This window comes from Ixodes scapularis, unplaced genomic scaffold (genome assembly GCF_016920785.2).
Source record: "Ixodes scapularis isolate PalLabHiFi unplaced genomic scaffold, ASM1692078v2 PGA_scaffold8__174_contigs__length_109621045, whole genome shotgun sequence".
Lineage (NCBI taxonomy): Eukaryota > Metazoa > Arthropoda > Arachnida > Ixodida > Ixodidae > Ixodes > Ixodes scapularis.
Window position 1 is genome coordinate 47,529,512 of NW_024609883.1, and position 17,497 is coordinate 47,547,008.

Consider the following 17,497-nt stretch of genomic DNA (forward strand, 5'->3'; position numbering starts at 1 on the left):
TTCGGAAACGTTTCAATGTGCCGGCGCTAGCCCTATAGACACTTTTTTTTGGGAGAGGGAATAGAACAAGGATGTATTTATTTCCTAACCTCGTGCACTGTGGGCCTGTTCAAAGCGAATCCCTTACAGCAGCTTGAAAATGCATCCTCGAATGCGTCTTTTTTTATGGAGACTATGTGACCCCCCGAAACATGCGCGACAAAAAACAACACCTTTTTACGTTTATAGAAAGTTTACTCCAACTGCTTAAATCAGTCTAAATGTCCCTCGCTTTAAGGTTTTTATCGTGTTTTTATGGGTCGGATGTGCCTACTACGAGATGGTCTTAAGACTCATGATTATGTAATTGTATGACATAGGCATATAATGTTTATATTATTTGCTTCTGATCTGTTAGGTAATGTTAAAAAAACTAGTTTTTAGATAGTATATTTCTAGTTTGGCTCGCAGACACATAAATTGCACGCGAAAACAAAATTTTACTTGATAAAAAATAAAAAAACTGTATCAATATACGTGAGCCACAAAAATAGTTGTAGGACGCAGTTCATAAATATTTAAAATTCAACTTTACCTGAAAACTTAAAAAAGAAAATAAATCAAGAATTCTATTGTCTTGATAAATATTTTATAATGTGATTACTTTATTACTCTTATGTTAGGGAGCAAACTTTAATCTAAGTTCTTCTGTTTCTGCTTTTCAGATTCCCGTGTTGTGTTAAATGTTATGAATTTAAATGCAGTCATTTAGTGACGTAATGTCCTTAAAGTTTGCAGTAATTTTATTATCTTACATTGATGATGCGTGTTAAGAAATACAAATGTTGCATTGTAATTGCAGACAGAAAAAGAAAATCACCAGTGAAATTGACATATAAGTTAATTTATAAATTGCCACGAGAGGTTTAAGGTCACTCAGTTGTGGCCAAAGAAAGATTAGCTGGATGAAAAATGTAGTGAACATAAAATCGCTTTTTCCGATAGTGTGTTCAAGGCATTTAATTACTGCCACTCTTCCGTAAAATTTAGCACGGCTGGCCTATGCACCGAGTTATATCGTGTACAGAGAGAACGGCGGGAGACAAAAGAGGTCCCGATTTAACCTGACCTGCATGTCGCAAGCCGTTTCAGTTTCACATTGACTCGTCGGTAGCGTGGCCGAGCGGTCTAAGGCGCTGGTTTAAGGCACCAGTCTCCTCGGAGGCGTGGGTTCGAATCCCACCGCTGCCATGATTTATTTTTCCGAGAACTTTTGCCTTATTCATAAATAAAAATTATCTGTATGAAAAGGTAACAACTTCCCCATCTCAATTGTCGTAATCGTACGCCATTTTTGAAGTTTATTTAGTGATAGGTCTTTATGAAGCCACCATCGACTCATTTCACTAAATGTTCGTCTTTCATTCTGACAAATTATGAGCTCATTCGCCGCCAAATGATTGAAACCATTTATGTAAAAATACAAGAAAAAAGTCAGATGCTAATGGTATTTTTTTCTAGTAATATATTTTCTTACTCGACATATCGAATGCTTTTCGTTTTAAGGCTCGAAAGATCGTTTATTGTTTTTGCGAATGCTGGTATTTTTAATGATTAATTATTGATTAATTAATTCTCGCTATTCCTTTTGCGTTGAACAAATTCAAAATCTGTTTAAAAAACAATATGGAATGTTCCGTTCATTTTCATGAAATTTGCTCAAATTCAAGAGCCCCCAAATTTGAGTACGTTTGTACAACTCATGGTAACGGAAATAACATTCAGTCGTTTAATATAACGCTAGGATGCGACCCCCTGGTGGAGGCTGCAATAAATGTCTTTTCTATTAGGAATCATTGAAATTTTCAATTCCTAAATGCAATTTCAAAAGGCACAAGATATATAGCTTTTTATTGCTTAATATTTGCGCATATTAAACGGCCGTGTACCATGTGGCGAGCATCACATTTTGATATGGTAGATCAGAAGTGTATAGACATCCGGGTACTGAAACATCCTTTTTTTAAATTTTTACCTATGGGTTTCTATTATTCATTGTTCTTATTTTATTAAATTAACAAGACACCAGACCCCAAAGGCTTCATGCAGAAAACATGCTGCATCAACATAGTAAATAAACAAAATATACATTCATTTGTATATGCGTTCAAATATGCGTTCATTTGTGGCACACAATAACAATCTCACATTCTATACATTCCTAGAAAAGAATAGATAAGCATAAGAAGCATTCGCATCAGTGTAGGACTTGGCTTAGCCAACCCAAAAATATAAAACAAGGCATCTATGCGATGCTCCGCGCCAACTATTGTGTGGTGCGATTTCAAGGCTTGCGTAGCTTATACTAAAATAATATTAAGATAATCTTTTTATGAAGTATGGTGCAGCAAAAAGAGAAAAAAAGCATCATTGGAGGCTTGACCAGTCGTAAGCCCCATACACTGGCATTACGGCAACACGAGATAGAAAACACACACGCGCACGCGCGCACACACACACGCACACACACACACGTGCGCGCGTGCGTGCGTGCGTAGGTGTGTGTGTGTGCGCGCGTGTGTAGGTGTGCGCGCGTGCGTGTATGTGTGTGTGTGTGTTTTGCGCGCACAAAAAAAAATAGACAAAAGTGCTTCATCCAAGAAATAATTATAATGCAATTAAATGCAAAGGTGCAAGCGAGCTGGACAAGAATGATGAAAATAATCCCTGGAGAAGGGGAACAAGAGGGACAAAGGACAAACATAAATTTATGTTTGTCCTTTGTCCCTCTTGTTCCCCTTCTCCAGGGATTATTTTCATCATCTTTCATCATGCAAGAACATTTTAAAGTAGCAGTGACATGGCGAAAAACAGTCTCTAGTGCAAATGAAATGAACACTTGTCCTTGTTAGAGACAGAGTCTACGCAAACATATTCTGTTTGAGGTAATTTAACATTTTAAGCGCGATATAATGTAATATTTGTGTACCATAATTCGTCGTGCAGCCTTTAACCCTCCAATATTCCGCATGTCGAGTTAAGTAGATGTGCTCGTTAGGTGTCAGTTGCGCTGTGGTTGGTGGAAATGTAGAATGTTCACGGTTTTTTCTACATTTATACTCACACATAGTCTAGGTTCATAAAGGTTATCTAGTTTTAGTTTTTTAAGGGCATTAAACAAACTATCTATGTGTGAATCATAGGCTATACGATAAATATTATTCTTACTGTTATTTTCTCTGCAACAGAAATACTTTTTGCAGTTCGTAAGTCTGGTGTTACCCTAGACGAGATTGCAGTAGTTGAAGTGAGATTGAAATAAGAAATTATATATTGACAGTTTCACGTTAAGTGAGAGTGCGCATCATTCGCAGTATGTTACTACTGTGACGTATACACGTTCCGAAAAAATAGCACCGCGGTTTTAAAAATACTAACGATTTCAATAGAGGTGGAATCAAGTACAATGTTTCAAACTAAAAAAAAAATTTGCACGAGAATTTATGGCTTTTTCGTGCAGTACTAATTTTTAGGTAGTTATCCTTTGGCCAAGCTCAAAACTTGGTCAAGGTGATGTTGGCATTGTTACCAAGCTCATCGCAATTATTTGAAGAAAAGAACATGCTGGTCTTGTCCGCATACATGATAAATTTTGCACGACTTAAGTTTACGGTGTCATTTATCTAAAAATCTTGAAAAAGCTTCCAAGGTGCTCCAATTATGTAAAAGCTTCCACAGTGCTCCCACGCTGTCCTGAAGTTACTTGCTCCAACGCGGGGCTTTGCTTGCCGTTTCCTTCGCACGCGAACGAGATGCAAGATAAGGTCACGTGCTTTCGCAGCGGTGTGGGGCAGCAGCTCTGTGGAATCTACGCTAGTTCTGACAAGGTATCACAAATAATTTATGTGTTGAGCAAAATGTTTTTTTTTTTTATTTAATTGAATCGTAGTTTATTTTTTTCGGAACAACCGAAACGGGGACAGAGTCTAAAGGCATAAATATCTCTTCCCTTTGCGGTTCGTACACCCAGTACAGAACAAACAAGCGAAACATGAATATCAATTATATGGAAGGATATATTTGTATCACTACGAAATATTGCTTCGTAAATTTTCGCTGCATAGATTGGCCGTGAGAAGGCAGTACAGAGAATTTCTATTCCTTCACAAAGTTGTTAATGGCAGGGTAAATTCAGCGGCTTTTTTACAATCTACTGAGTTTCATGTTCCCTCTCGCCCGAGCCGAAACATTTCAACTTTTTATTCATTTTGCTTGTCCGCTGTGATGCCATTGCCAAGGATACAAATTGCATATGATTCACTAAAATTTAACCTCTACATCTTTTCATCCACTTATGAGTTTATGTTAAATCTATGTGAGCGGATGTCTGCGAACTGATAAATAATGAATTTTGGATTATGATAATGTTGCATGGCTTTTATTGATTTAACTTTGTTGTTTCCTCTATTTTTAGGTTTTACTTCATGTATATTTAGTGCACCACACTGTAAACCCAGAGGTTGTTTGTGGGCACGAGAAAACTAAAACAATTTATTATTATTACTTTTTATTTACTATACATGCATAGTTCTATATAAAACAAAACCGTGACCATATTTAGTGTGTACACATATCATTCAAAAAAATCTTTAAGGCGAACAAACTGATTTCCTATCGTTAGGCTGGCTACATGTAGATGTCATTGCCGGTGAATATGTGCGCCGATATTTTTGAAATTGAAAACAAGATTTGTTAAAATCGACAAAGGTTCAGACAGAATTCGATACTTGGAAGTCTTTCGTTTGCTTCCCATAGTTTGCACGAATTTGTCGAAGTCGTCGCAAAAGGTGCCTAAAGATGTATGTATGCACTACATCACAGGATTTTATATCATGCAGCTTGTCTTTGTTAATGAGTTGCAGTACTTAACCTGATTTCTTAAATCTACTTTGCTTTGAGTATTCCGTGTTTTGGGAAAGTTCAGTGGGCAGGTTTTGTATTTCCAAGATATTTTTTTATTGAGTGTTTAGCGAAACAAAGACGACTGCTGTTTTACAAAGACAATTTTTTTTTTTTTTTTTTTTTTTTTTGCTGAAGAAAAACGTTAGAAGTACACTCCAAGTTCGACGCGCTTTCTGCGGATTGTGCTGCGTTAACAGTTCGGGCACCTCCTTTAAAACAACTGCTACGTCTACGGGTAGAAAAAATTATGTATTGACGAAATACGTATAGAAATAAGTCATCCAAAGTGTTTACTACGAAGTAACAACACTGTTAGTTTTCATGAAAAAATTGCAAACACGGCACATTGTGCAATAATGCTTCGCATTGACTTTTTTTTTTTTGTTCTTGGCGTTTTTAAACGCTAGGACTTTCAATCTTTTCTCGTATGTTACCCTGACTTTTGTTAACCATTGCAATATGCAATGTTCTGGTCATTAGCGGGACGAATTTAGGAGTACCGCTCAAAATCGCCTATTTTACTGAACACGGAATATTTTGAAAATCAATTTAAGAAGTAAGAAAAAGCCCTCTTCGATATTTTCTTCTCTTCAAGTTTAAGCTTAATGATATGTACTAACGGAATCTAAACGAGTTGCATTATTTTTGTGTACTTGAAGTTATAAAACGAGAAATCTGACCCAATTGAAGCTACCACAGTGACGTAAATACCTATACTTATAGCTTAGAAGAATACCCACACCCAAAGTCTGCATATCCATAGTTAAGAACCTCATTATTTCTACACAGCGTAGAAATGCTCGTGGGTGAGCCAAAAGAAACAAATCAACAACACAGAGGCGGACGGTGTTTTTGAAGTTAGAATTCTGAGTGCGTTTTTATACGATAGAGACGCGCTATCCTATGGCATGCTCCGCGGGAACTGTTTTCATTAGCCGGCGTGTAGCGTGTTACTAGCGCCCCTGTGCACGTCCTGTAACAGATGTGTGGTGGCTTGCTGAGACCTCGTTTACTTTTATTTTAAGCTATGAATTCTTATAAAAAGAATGGGCGGTTTCATCTCAAATCGAACAGGCTGGAAGGTTCTAATTTTTCGGTCCTTTTAGCCTGCCCGATTGCTGTGAGAAGTTGTCATTCAATCGTAATAGGCTGTATAACGAGTAGCCACCCTCGTTTACTTCGAGCCGTTCTATAAAAACACAATTTTTGATATCTTGCGAGGCCTTTTGATTCCTGTATGCTTGTCACTCATTTTTTTGTAGTGGGCTTATGTGGTTTCTCTCTTATTTCAAGTTTTAAATTACAATGAATCTCACATGTTCGCCTACTTTATGTTCCTTTTTTGAGAACGTGAACAAAATCATAATTTCGAAATCGTAGAGGTGCACAATGCCGGTAAGGCTGCTGTGTTTTAGTTAAATGAGCACACATTTCACACGATTGCGGCTCAAATAGAGGACATAAAACCAACATATTACATGTATATAAAGTTTTTGTCTTGTACTCGACTATTCTACCTACAAGAATTACAAAAAATACTAGAAAAATGTAAAAAAAAAGGATTTCAAACTTTCAACATTTGTTATATCTCACAATGTTTACATAAATGTGGCGGAACGGCTAGTAATAAGATCAGAATGGTACTATTATATTTCTAATGGGCTTGCTTTTGGCTTTCAATAGAGCTAAAGAAATAAATTATACCTTGATACAGACAAAGTAAGGACCTGTCAAAATTGACCAAAATCGACCTGAGCAACGAGATCGACATTTTTTTAGAAAATATTTTTTTCTAGGAATATTTGAATACATCAAGGTATCTTTAGAGTGCCTATTAAATGAGGGGCGAAAGTTAAGAGGATGGGGGGAAAACAGCAGTTGCAGCAGAGGGTGTAAAACACACGACCTGCGACGGCAGGCAAAAACACTAGTTTCTGCAAATGCGGCTTCTACGCTCCCTAACTCGGGAACAAGCAATTCTATGAAACATACGGTTTGCGCCCTCCTTCATTTGAGAAATTCCCCCAAAACATTTTTTTTTTCTTTAGAATTAAAAATGAGTCCCTTTAAGCCTGCCTGATTTGAGATGAAACCACCCAAATGCATAAAGCTTTTATGTGCTTTGATAACTAAAATTTATCATAAAAATGACATAAAAGAACCTAAAATATCATTCTTTCGTGTTAACATTCATTATACACCATACAGTGTATGGTGAAATTTGCTAAAATTTAAATGAAAGTTTGGTATTGCGACCACGTTTCCACCATCCGGCAACGCTGGGGCTGCCGGCCGCTCACCGCTCTATTCTTCATCCTCTTTGAAAAAAAAGTTTCCGGATTTCGTTCTGTTTAATGCGTTTTGTAACTACGCCTCGCCTTGCCTATCATACCTCCAAAACCCCGTTATACAACAGTTTGATGTGCAACAGCCCTTTATTGAAAAAGGAGTAAGTAAACAATGGTTAAGTAAACAAGCTAGCTGGCTGATGTTACACATATTAAAAAAAAAAAAAAAAAAAAAAAAACGGAGATGTTGGACGGAGACCTCGGACGGAGAAGGGGGCAAACACACACACAAAAAAAAAAGTCTGCGTGTGAGACGTTTTGTGTTTGTCCTATTCTTCGTCTGTCGTCTCCGTTTTTTTTTTCTTTTTTTGTTTCAAATACGTGTAACCCTTTACTGATCGCACGCGGATGAAAGTACAAAAAGAATATGACTAATTACGCGTTTTGTAATGCTCTTGTTGTCGATAGTTCTCAGACTATTTTGGGCCTTGTGTGACTTGTTTGTTATAATGCAGGGCAGGTGCTCACATCTCTCGAGTAGGGACAAGCGATTACTCGACTCATTAGTTGCCCACAATAGTAGCTTGGTTCATTGGCACTTCAACCAGCCTTAAAATGAGGAGGTCACGTGGAAGCTTACGTAAATTGTAACGGTTTCTTTGTACCGACAATGTACCCAAGTATTACCATTCTTAGTTAGAAAAAGCCAAGGTATACGGCCAAACTTGACACCTTTGGCCAGAATCTAGGTAAGTTCAATCTAAATTGCCACCGCGAGGTTTCGCCGTACGGTTGTTAGGTTGTAACCTGGCTTCTTTGGGCCTCAGCTTTGGAAGCAACGCCGGAATTATGCTTCACCGCTGGTTGTTCGATTTATACATGTGGCATCTTTGGCTCATGCCTGGCACTTTGTCAATGATATGCTTAATCGAAAAAAAGTCAGAGAAACCGAAACACCGTGTCACTAAACTCTCTAAGAAAAAACTCACTGGGCACAAGTTAGTCCCTTTAGTATTCAGTGTCGAACCGAAATTTTGATCGGTTCGGTTCGGGTTCAGGTACGGATTCACGGCTTTCGGTTCAGTTCCGCAAAGCATAAATAACGGTTCGAACCGGTTTGAACCGCTATATTTGGAATATATTTTCCGCGCTGTTTTGGAAATAGGCACCATTTCCACCGTGAAACGGGTAATTATATAGCTCTTTATCTTTCGTACAATCCACTTATATTTTTACGTACCAAAAATAAAAAAATGCGCTATTTAGTGTCTACCAAACAGTAAAAGAAAAGCTAGGTCAGCATTCAAAAGGTCGTGTTTATGCGACTCAACATCCATTTGTTTACTTCAGTCGCATATATTTTACCTGAATCGAAAGGTTATCACGAAGTCTGGTACGTCGCCTAAAATACGCGTGATTGGTACAACCTCGCGTGGCAGTCCTAAAAGTTAAATCCTAACTGTGCTGTTGATCTTAAAAAATAATTACAGTGCATAAAATGATGAAATGGGCACGTCCTTGCCATGTATATTGAGAGATCTAATTTACGAAACACATTTCACAATATATATGATGACGACAGCTGAAATAAAAGCAATCATATTTTCAAAATGTCTTAAAAGTTTTAGGACGAGCCCTTCTAGTCTACCGTTTATAGTAACACTGATCGGTAATCATAGCGCTTGTTTTCATGACCAAGATTGTTTACATTCAGCACCGCGATGTACGCGAATAATCATGCATAAAAGAATGATCCAAATTGTTCACTAATTTATACTCACCTTCGTACTCAGATCGAATTTGACCTAATATAGCGGGTACCCAAGTGAAAAGTTTAGGCATAGCTTGGTTTGTTGATGTTCGCTCGTGACAAGATGCCGGTAAATTCAATTTGGAAATAAGTATCACTCTTGATAATTGGCAATTATTTCTTAAATAAATCAAAGCAGTATTTTATAGGGCTGGGCCATTGATCGATTAACCTACCGATTAATCGATTAATGCTTTAATCGCGATTAAATTTTTTAACTGGTTAATCGGTAAAATTTAGACGTACAAAAAAACTCAAAATTACATTTCCATAACGCAGACGTGGACGAATACGCCTGTACGAAGGGCTACCTTTAGGTCAAATTTTAGAATAAGGTAAACTGCATAGAGGCGATATATTTATAGCATCAGATTAAGTGCAGAGGTTACGCATGTCCCCGGCAGTTTCAACGTCGTTCGAGTGTCTGTTTAGCGCAGTAGAGACTCTTGTGAACAATGAAAAAAAGTCGCTCTTTTTAGAGAATATCAACGAACATCTTTGCTTCACGCAGCAAAAGTAATATTTTGCGAAAGGTCTCTGATACTGTTCTTAACTACATATCGAGATTAATTCATAATCCAAGTTGCACATTGCACCGCTTATCACAGATTCAGCAGAAAAAAAAAAGACTTTTTTAAATATTTTGCAATGAAATAAACTAGACAGATTAATCGATAAATTAACCGATTAAAGGGTGGCGATTAATCGGGTTAAAACTTTTAATCGACGCCCATCCCTAGACTATTTTATACTCTATTTGACATTGCAGCTATTTCATTGGTCACTTTCTGAGGGTCCGCGTGCGCAATCGTCGTAGTTCCACCACGCGCCCCTGTTTACTTTTGCTTTTGTCCAGTCCTCAGTCTACATAGAAATAGAGCTGCCAATTTGTATTTATCAAAATAAATTACTTAGTAATAAAAGAAAATACCGTGTACCGTTCTGAACCGGTTACCTTTATGTATTTTTCCAGTTCAGTTCCCGTTCAGTTCCAAGATGGCGGCGAAGATTTCTGTTCGGTACGGTTCCAGGCCGGCTAGAAATAACGGCTCAGTCCGGGTTTTTGGGTTTGTTCGGTTCTGGTTCGACACTCTGCCTAAGAATGCCGAACTTGAGCCAGTTTTGACTTTCCTCTTGCGTACTGCCTGGGTATGGTTACATCAACTTCATACAGGTCTTAGTTCACCACAATGTACACTTCTGAAGTTTGTCGTCTTCGTAGTTTGTAACGCGTCATTTCCGCCCTTGAAATGCGTCTTCATTTTTACTGTAAAGAGTCACTTCCGCGGCATTTAAGCATATTTACCTTAATTGAGTAGTTTACTGGAATCCTATCTTTTTTCCTTTTTTTTTTTCGTCTTTCACCACACAAAACGGTTTATTTTGGCTCGCTGATGACTTTAATATTGTCTCGGCAGAAGCGTATTGATTTCCCTAAGTGAACCTGTTTTACGTAGTAATCCAATAGCAATAATTACACTTGGACCTAGTTACGCGTGTTTACTATCAACAATAACGAGGTGCAATACCTCAGTATGGGCAGTTTACCTTGTCTCGATAGTAACCCGCTGCTTTACCCAAATAAGGACGCCTCAAAGCCCGACCTAGAAGAAGGTTTTCCGCAGCGTACGAAAATCCTCTTCGCTACCTTTGCCATTTAGCCCTCTCCCACTCCTACCTTGCCGACAGGGGAATAATTCTGCTGCTGCATCTGGGAGCTGGGTAGCCGGTATACGATTCCCGCCTATCCAGCTTCAAGATGCAGAAACAAAAGGAGTCCCCCGCGTCAAGATAGCAGTGGGAAAGGGGGAAATCGGAAGTGCGTCGAGAATAATTTTTCTACCTTGCAGAAAACTTTTTTGCAGGTTCGGCTTTAAGAACTGTCCAAACAGGCCACAACAAATGCGGTGCACGGCAAAAAAAAAAAAAAAAAAGAAAATGAACACATTGGCGCGCGTGTACGTTTTCAGTCAGGTCATCAACCCCGCAAACAGCGTGACTTTCCGCCTCGCCTCCGCGCTGTAGGCCCCCTCCCCTCCTTCTCATTTTCGGGAGATAGGGGAGTGACAAAGGCGGAGGCCTTGATGACAGCCAGAAGTGTGCGAGTGGCTGGCCGGACCCACGTGGTGAGCACGCTTCTAGCTTTTGCACAACGACGGAAGCGCAGGATATGCTTCCCCCTGGCAAAAAAAACAACAAGACCAACAAAACAAACATGTCCCAAAGTGGGCTGAAATCGGAGGAAAGCCTCCATCCCGCTACAGCGAATGCAGTTAACTGCAAAAAATGTGACCTCTTTGGACATCCCTTGAGCTTTCCGCAATAGTTGGGTGCGGAATTCCTCCGTGGTAACGGATACTTTAGCCCGTTTTACTCCGACTCGTCATCAAATCTAAAGCGTTAGATAGTGGCACTTTGATTTCCCTGACGTTGAGCTTCGTGTCACCTCAAAAATTCTTAAACCTTTTTTGTGCCCCACTAATATAAATGTTAAATTCTCTAAAAAAAATTAAAAAATTGTTGAATTTAACGTATTACTTTATTTATAGAGCGTGTCCTCGAAAACGGATTTGCCGGGCTTTTTAATCGGAAAATTAGCACGTATCGCCGATCGTACATCATCATCATCATTTTTTTTTAAGGCTAAGGGTGCATTGTACAAAGGAGTGAAAACTTCAAAAAACAAATAAACAACACAGATATTTAAGAACAAAACACGCTGCAATCTAGTTATAGGTTAGAAAAAATATGGTAATGGCTGCTGCAAATTTTTTAGTGTCAGATTTGGGAACAATTAGGTCAGGCAGTGCGTTCCAGCCGTCAATGGCCAATGGTAAAGTAGACATTTGGTGAGTGACGGTTGACAATGAAATCAGACAGAGTTTACGAGAATGGTCGAGGCGAGGGAAAATGCGGTAAGGAGGTGATAGCAACCTTTGTCTGAGATGACTGTTGCAATAAAAGATCCAATGAAGAAGAGAAAGACGAGACACCCGTGGCGGTAAGAAAGCATGTCATGGTTCGCTGATTGGCGAAATCTTGATACGCTTGCATAAGGGGAATAGCCGGAATAAATAAAATGGAGGGCTTTGCTTTGAACGGATTCCAGGATGTTGGTTAGGTATGCCTGCCGCGGTGAGCATATGGAAGAAGCGAATTCTAGCTTAGTTCTGGCAAAGGTAGCATGTTGTTTTACTGGGGATGTAGCTTGTCTGAGGTTATGGCGAAGAAATCCGAGAGTGCGGTTAGCATCGGCGATGACAGATGTTGTGTGAGATCCCCGACAGTCAACTTACAAATGTAGTGCTAGTGGTTAGGACCAGATCCAAATTTTCAAAACGAACGGTTTGGTTTTCTTACTCGAAAGATATAAGCAATTCTCGGATATTTTCAATGCGAAAAATGGTGGCCGATCAAGTCCATGAATACATGGGGCTGAATGACTCAAACTAGGGGAAACGAGTGCATTTTTATTGAAATTTTCAAAAAATTACGTTACGGTAGTTACAGAACTACGGAGCATGCAAATTTGACAATGCATGTGGCGACAGGCGTCCCTCTGGAATCACTAGGCTCAATCATTCCTAGGTGAAATTAAAAAGAAATAATTTGTTTAGCATATGACAGCGTAGCAAAGTTTTTGTCTGGCGGGAGTCTACAATATGCCTACCGGAATAATAAAGTAATGAAAAACATGCCTGTTTGCCGCAGGATGCGCACGCGCGTGACGGTTCGCATGCAAAACCGAGAACAGGACTTACGTACCTATAAATAGTATCTGCAAGCTAGTTAGGGATGTATCGATAAAAGTCCGAATTTTTTCACCATGTCAAAAGGCAAATAACAACCGCCCATATAAAGAAATAATCAATAAAGCAAAAAGTCACTCGGTTTAGACATTTCATAATCGAAATGAGGGTGTGATAGCACTAGATGCAGTTTGTGATGGAATATTTACATCAGGTGGCGTCGATGTTTCGGCTAAATTGAGCGAAAAATTGACCTTAAGTTACCTATGGTCACGTGACATGATTTTACGGTGTCACGCGGCCTGACACCACATGCCGTCAGGTCAAGGACAACGATAAACTTTGAAGTCAGTTTTCCCGTTATATTTAGCGGGGAAATTCATACCGTGTGAAATCATAACGTCACGTCGCTTTGGGACGTCATGCATTCAGAGCAACACGAGCAAGAATGGCCCGTGCGGTGTTTTCATTCGAAGTCATGGCTTTAAAATTAGTAGAGCAAGAAAAGGTCAGTTAAAAAGAGTGCTTTTCACCTATGCTATTTTATGTTAGGAATTCACAGAGAGTATCACTCACCTCGATGTTGTTGAAAAAGAAGTGCGAGTCTTCGAGGTAGAAGGCGGTCTCCTCAATTCCGGGTCCATATTGCACCCCTTTCGTGATAAGGAAAATGAGAGCAACAAGACGCAAGTTATCGTCGTCTTATTGATTCGTTTTGAAATTAGGGCATCATATCAACGATCCTGGATGGCATCCCCCCCCCCCCCCCCCTCGCCCCGCTCACCTCGCAGGAGCCGGGTTACGATATTGTAAAGATTGGAACGGCGTATATATCTGGTCAGATGCTCTGAAAACACTCGAATTCTCTCTGAGGCGGTATACTGGTTGTACCTCGAAACAAATACGTATCGAGAATAAACATTGTTCACAGATTTTTTTACATTTATTACTTGAATACACCTGGGGCGTCTGTCTACTTGCGCAGCCACAAAGCAGACCGGCAGGCATGTTTTATATTCAGTATTTATTAACTTCTAATAAGTGCCCAACGACACATCTTGAGCACCTTTGAAGTCTTGACTGGGGATCGCGTGCGGGCCTTTAGTGATAATTTTATTCTGCGATCAGGGGTGAATTAGTTTGTCAACGTGACTTTCAGTCAGAAACACATCTGCGAAAAATCGTCTGTAAATTGCGCAGAATTCACGACACACAAAAAATTGTTTCAATCTACCTTTAAAAAAAAAGAACAGTAACAGAGATTTACTGCACTTTAACAGGTTTATTGTTTCGTTAAAATTGTATTGAATATTTCGTGCGTTAAATGCCGGCCCCTGGTTCATTGTTTAAAATGATGGTGTGAAACTATTTTATCGTGTTCCAAAATTCGCGCGATCTTTGCATCGTTTTTCGCGCCCGTATTCCCGCCTTTCATCAACTGTATGAAAGTGCAATTCAGCAAGTTTGGTACTTTTAGTAAATACCGCTTAGAATTAATACTCCACATTTAAAATCTATCAAACACGCCTTAGGTATTTTTTTTAATTTTTTTTTAAAGTCCTTATGCATCCAACGTTTGCTACTAAAAAAAATATTCGAGAAAAACGAGCAGCAGTCACTTTTTCAACTCCCAACCAGAACAATTGGCCACGCAATGTAAAGCCGATTACTTGCCGCCAATATTTATATTATAGCCACGCACTGGGGTTGGCAAAGCACAAAGTACGCAAGGAGTTTCACAGATTGTTAAGGTTCGCCTATTGTCGTCACCGCAGCTAATGGGCGCAAGCCACCATATCCGAATTCATGTCGAGGCATTGATTGTCACGAACCCAAATCGAATGCTCGCGCAGTGGTCGAGTGCATTCCATGAACCGCATTCAAAACATCGTCCCCGAGGGGGATCGGAGAGCTCGAGGACGAAATCCTGGGGATCGCATGGTTGATAACGCCAACAACGCAATCTCCACAACTTCGTCATCAATTCTTGCGAAGGAGAGATAGAAACAAAACGCCAGCTTTTACTCTTGGAATTACGTGGTCAGTCGAAGAAGTTTTTTTTTTTTTGTTTCCACTGGTGCCACTTAGCTTTCGTAAATTTAGAAACATTTCTAGCCAATATTGGTGTACGGCCCCTTTAAAGTAAAACGGATTATCGGTTCTGTCGCTTCAACGACGTGCTGCGCGTAAGATGCAGTGGCCAAAACATGGCGTCCGCCAGTGTTGCTTGATGGGGATATCCGTGTACCGTGCGGGAAAGTGAACGCGCGGGCAAAAGTTTGAGTAAATTGGAGCCGACAGGGTAGCGAGGTTTCTCGCCACTTGTCGAGTGACCCCGGCTGACTCCGGGTGACTCTAAAGCGGCGGCCCCCTCTGTTGGCAGCGGACGGACAGTACGGCGCAGACGGCAGTCCATCCCCGCCTTCCAAGGCCGACGCCCTCGGACCTTCCGCCAGGAAAGGTGAGTGTGGAGCGGAGGCAATGGGGATCAGTTGACACAAGTAGAGACAGGCCAAATATTTTGGCTGGCCTTGTTTTGTTTTTTTCCAATTCTTTTTATTCCATATCGTGGATTTTAAAACATGGTTCCCAAGAGTACCCTCATGATTTCCCTCGAGTTCTGAAATTTCCTCGACCGTTCCTACCATAAACAAATACATTTTCCAGCAAGCACTCTTCCAGTAGGCGTGAGCCACTCACGCGTAACTTAGGGCCAAGAGCTCCTAACACTTCGTTTCACTTCGACAGAGCCGCGACAAAAGAGCACGTCGTCAAGGCGCTCATCGCCGTGAGGGTATAATTTTGACGCTCTTCGATTGGCTTCATTAAATGATAGCGTTGGCCGTGATTGGGCGTAGTGTGAAACGGATTATCCGCATGGAGTGCACATCAGCTCGTCGTAATTTATGTGTCTTTGCGCCAGCCGCCATGGTTGCGCTGGGACATCATATCGATCGTCATTTCGCCTCCCAGCAATCGAAACCAATGAGATTATCATAAAATGTTAGCGCGTTCAACATTGTGATTTATAAATACTGACGTATACGCAATAGTGCCGCTCGCGCAGCTGGTGAAGTAGGCAACGCGCGCGTGTCCTAACGGTTATCGCGCTTGCCTTCCACACGGAAGGCCAGGGTTCGAATCCTGGCCGCGGCTACAGTGATTTGTTAGAGGGAACGCACCTTTGAAGGTCAAACCCTTTCTTTGTGTTCAGTAGTGTTTTCACCTACGTTCGCCGGGTCTTGTCATTTTTTTTTTTTTTTTTTTTGTAGAGACGGACGTTGGAGATGGGGTATATAAAGCGTGTTCGAAATCAACTTTATCAGCTGAGTTTGAGACGTTGCCTCCTCTTTTACTACCTTCTGTTGTGTTCTCTTCCTGCCCCAGTCTCAGGTTTACACAGTGTTGCCATTTTAGCGATTTTGTCGCTAGATTTAGCGATTTTCTATACATTTAGCGACGGATCTTTTTAATTTAGCGGCTAGCGACTTTTCTAGCGACTTTAATGTTCAACCGTAATCTTGTTATTTTGAACTATTTTAGAGATGCTCGCGGGCTAAACCCTTTTGCTTCTCTAGCCGAGTTTGCTTTGGATATATGCTCAATTTAGCGGCGCGCTTAAAAAAAATGTCAACACTGTAAAAGTGCAGACCATCTCTCCCGCGCTCACGTACCCACGTGCTCTCCGCCAAACGTCATCCTGACTATAAGAGCTGGCCTCAAAAGGCACGCAAAGACGTGTTTCGACTACAAACTTCCAGAAGAAGTTGTACGGCGAATTGGCACAGCTGAAGCCTACAAAGCTGGCAACGAACCGTCGACATCGGCAGATTTAGGTGACTTGAGTGCGGTCACCATCGAGGAAGAACACTTCGTCTTCTAGACTGTTCCGTTGAGCTGTTCTTGAAGACAAAGCAGTCATTATTTCAGTGTTAAAATTGACAAGTACCCGTTTCTTATTTGTACTTTCGTACTTAGCGCCTAATCGTTTCCCAAGTAAAACATTAGAAATAAAAACCGTCCTAGTTGTTTTTTAGTGTAAGTTTAACCTCTCAAAATACCTGAGATATGATTATTTGAGGTTCACTTACTTTAAAAGAATTTAATAAGGTTTTGGAATTCAGCGAATATTTTAGCGACTTCCTGGCGATTCTCGCGACTGTTTAGTGACTTCCTGGTCTCAATTTAGCGACGCGCACAAAAAGAAGATGGCAACACTGGGTTTACAATCATGTACACATTTTTGTTGACACTGTAATGTGATGTCCTGGTGAATTCGAGAACCGTCTTTCTGATTCGAGGTTAGAATGTTCTACGCGCCGAACCTTCTACGCCGAACGACCCAGAAACCCACGGGGTACATAAGGGATTCCGCCAGGCGAGCGAGTTCAGTTTCGCTCCAGCGTTCGACTCTGCTGCTACGCCGACTTCGACGCCCGCGACGCTCTGTTATTATCCTTTGTACCCTTTTATTTTTGGCACAAGTTCGCCACATTAAACGTTTATTTCTTTCTGTTCATTTATTGTTTTTGGTCACTACCCGTGACAATAGTTAGAGTGACAGATCATTAAAAAAATGTTTGAAGTCTCTACTTCTTTGAAAAGATTAAAGATATTAAAAAAATTAATAAAGGTTTGCGTTCATACATCTTTGCCCGACGATGACCTGTGCGAGAGCCCATGTTTAATAAGTAAACATTTGTCCCTGA

The 17,497-nt window shown here is 40.3% G+C and overlaps 1 protein-coding gene and 1 non-coding gene across 3 annotated transcripts in view; both read left to right on the forward strand.

Annotated features, from left to right (window-relative positions):
• Nucleotides 1-17,497, forward strand: part of LOC8043810 (eyes absent homolog 1) — a 169,318-nt gene that overhangs the window by 62,499 nt on the left and 89,322 nt on the right. Inside the window, exon 8 of one of the 2 annotated variants that reach the window (XM_042286624.1) lies at nucleotides 15,172-15,249. The exons of the other annotated variant lie outside the window; for it this stretch is intronic. Coding sequence (XP_042142558.1) covers nucleotides 15,172-15,249 — 78 coding nt within the window. The remainder of the gene's footprint in view (nucleotides 1-15,171; nucleotides 15,250-17,497) is intronic. 2 annotated transcript variants of the gene reach the window in all.
• Trnal-aag lies at nucleotides 1,149-1,230 on the forward strand. The gene has a single exon. It is a non-coding gene; the product is annotated as a tRNA-Leu (tRNA).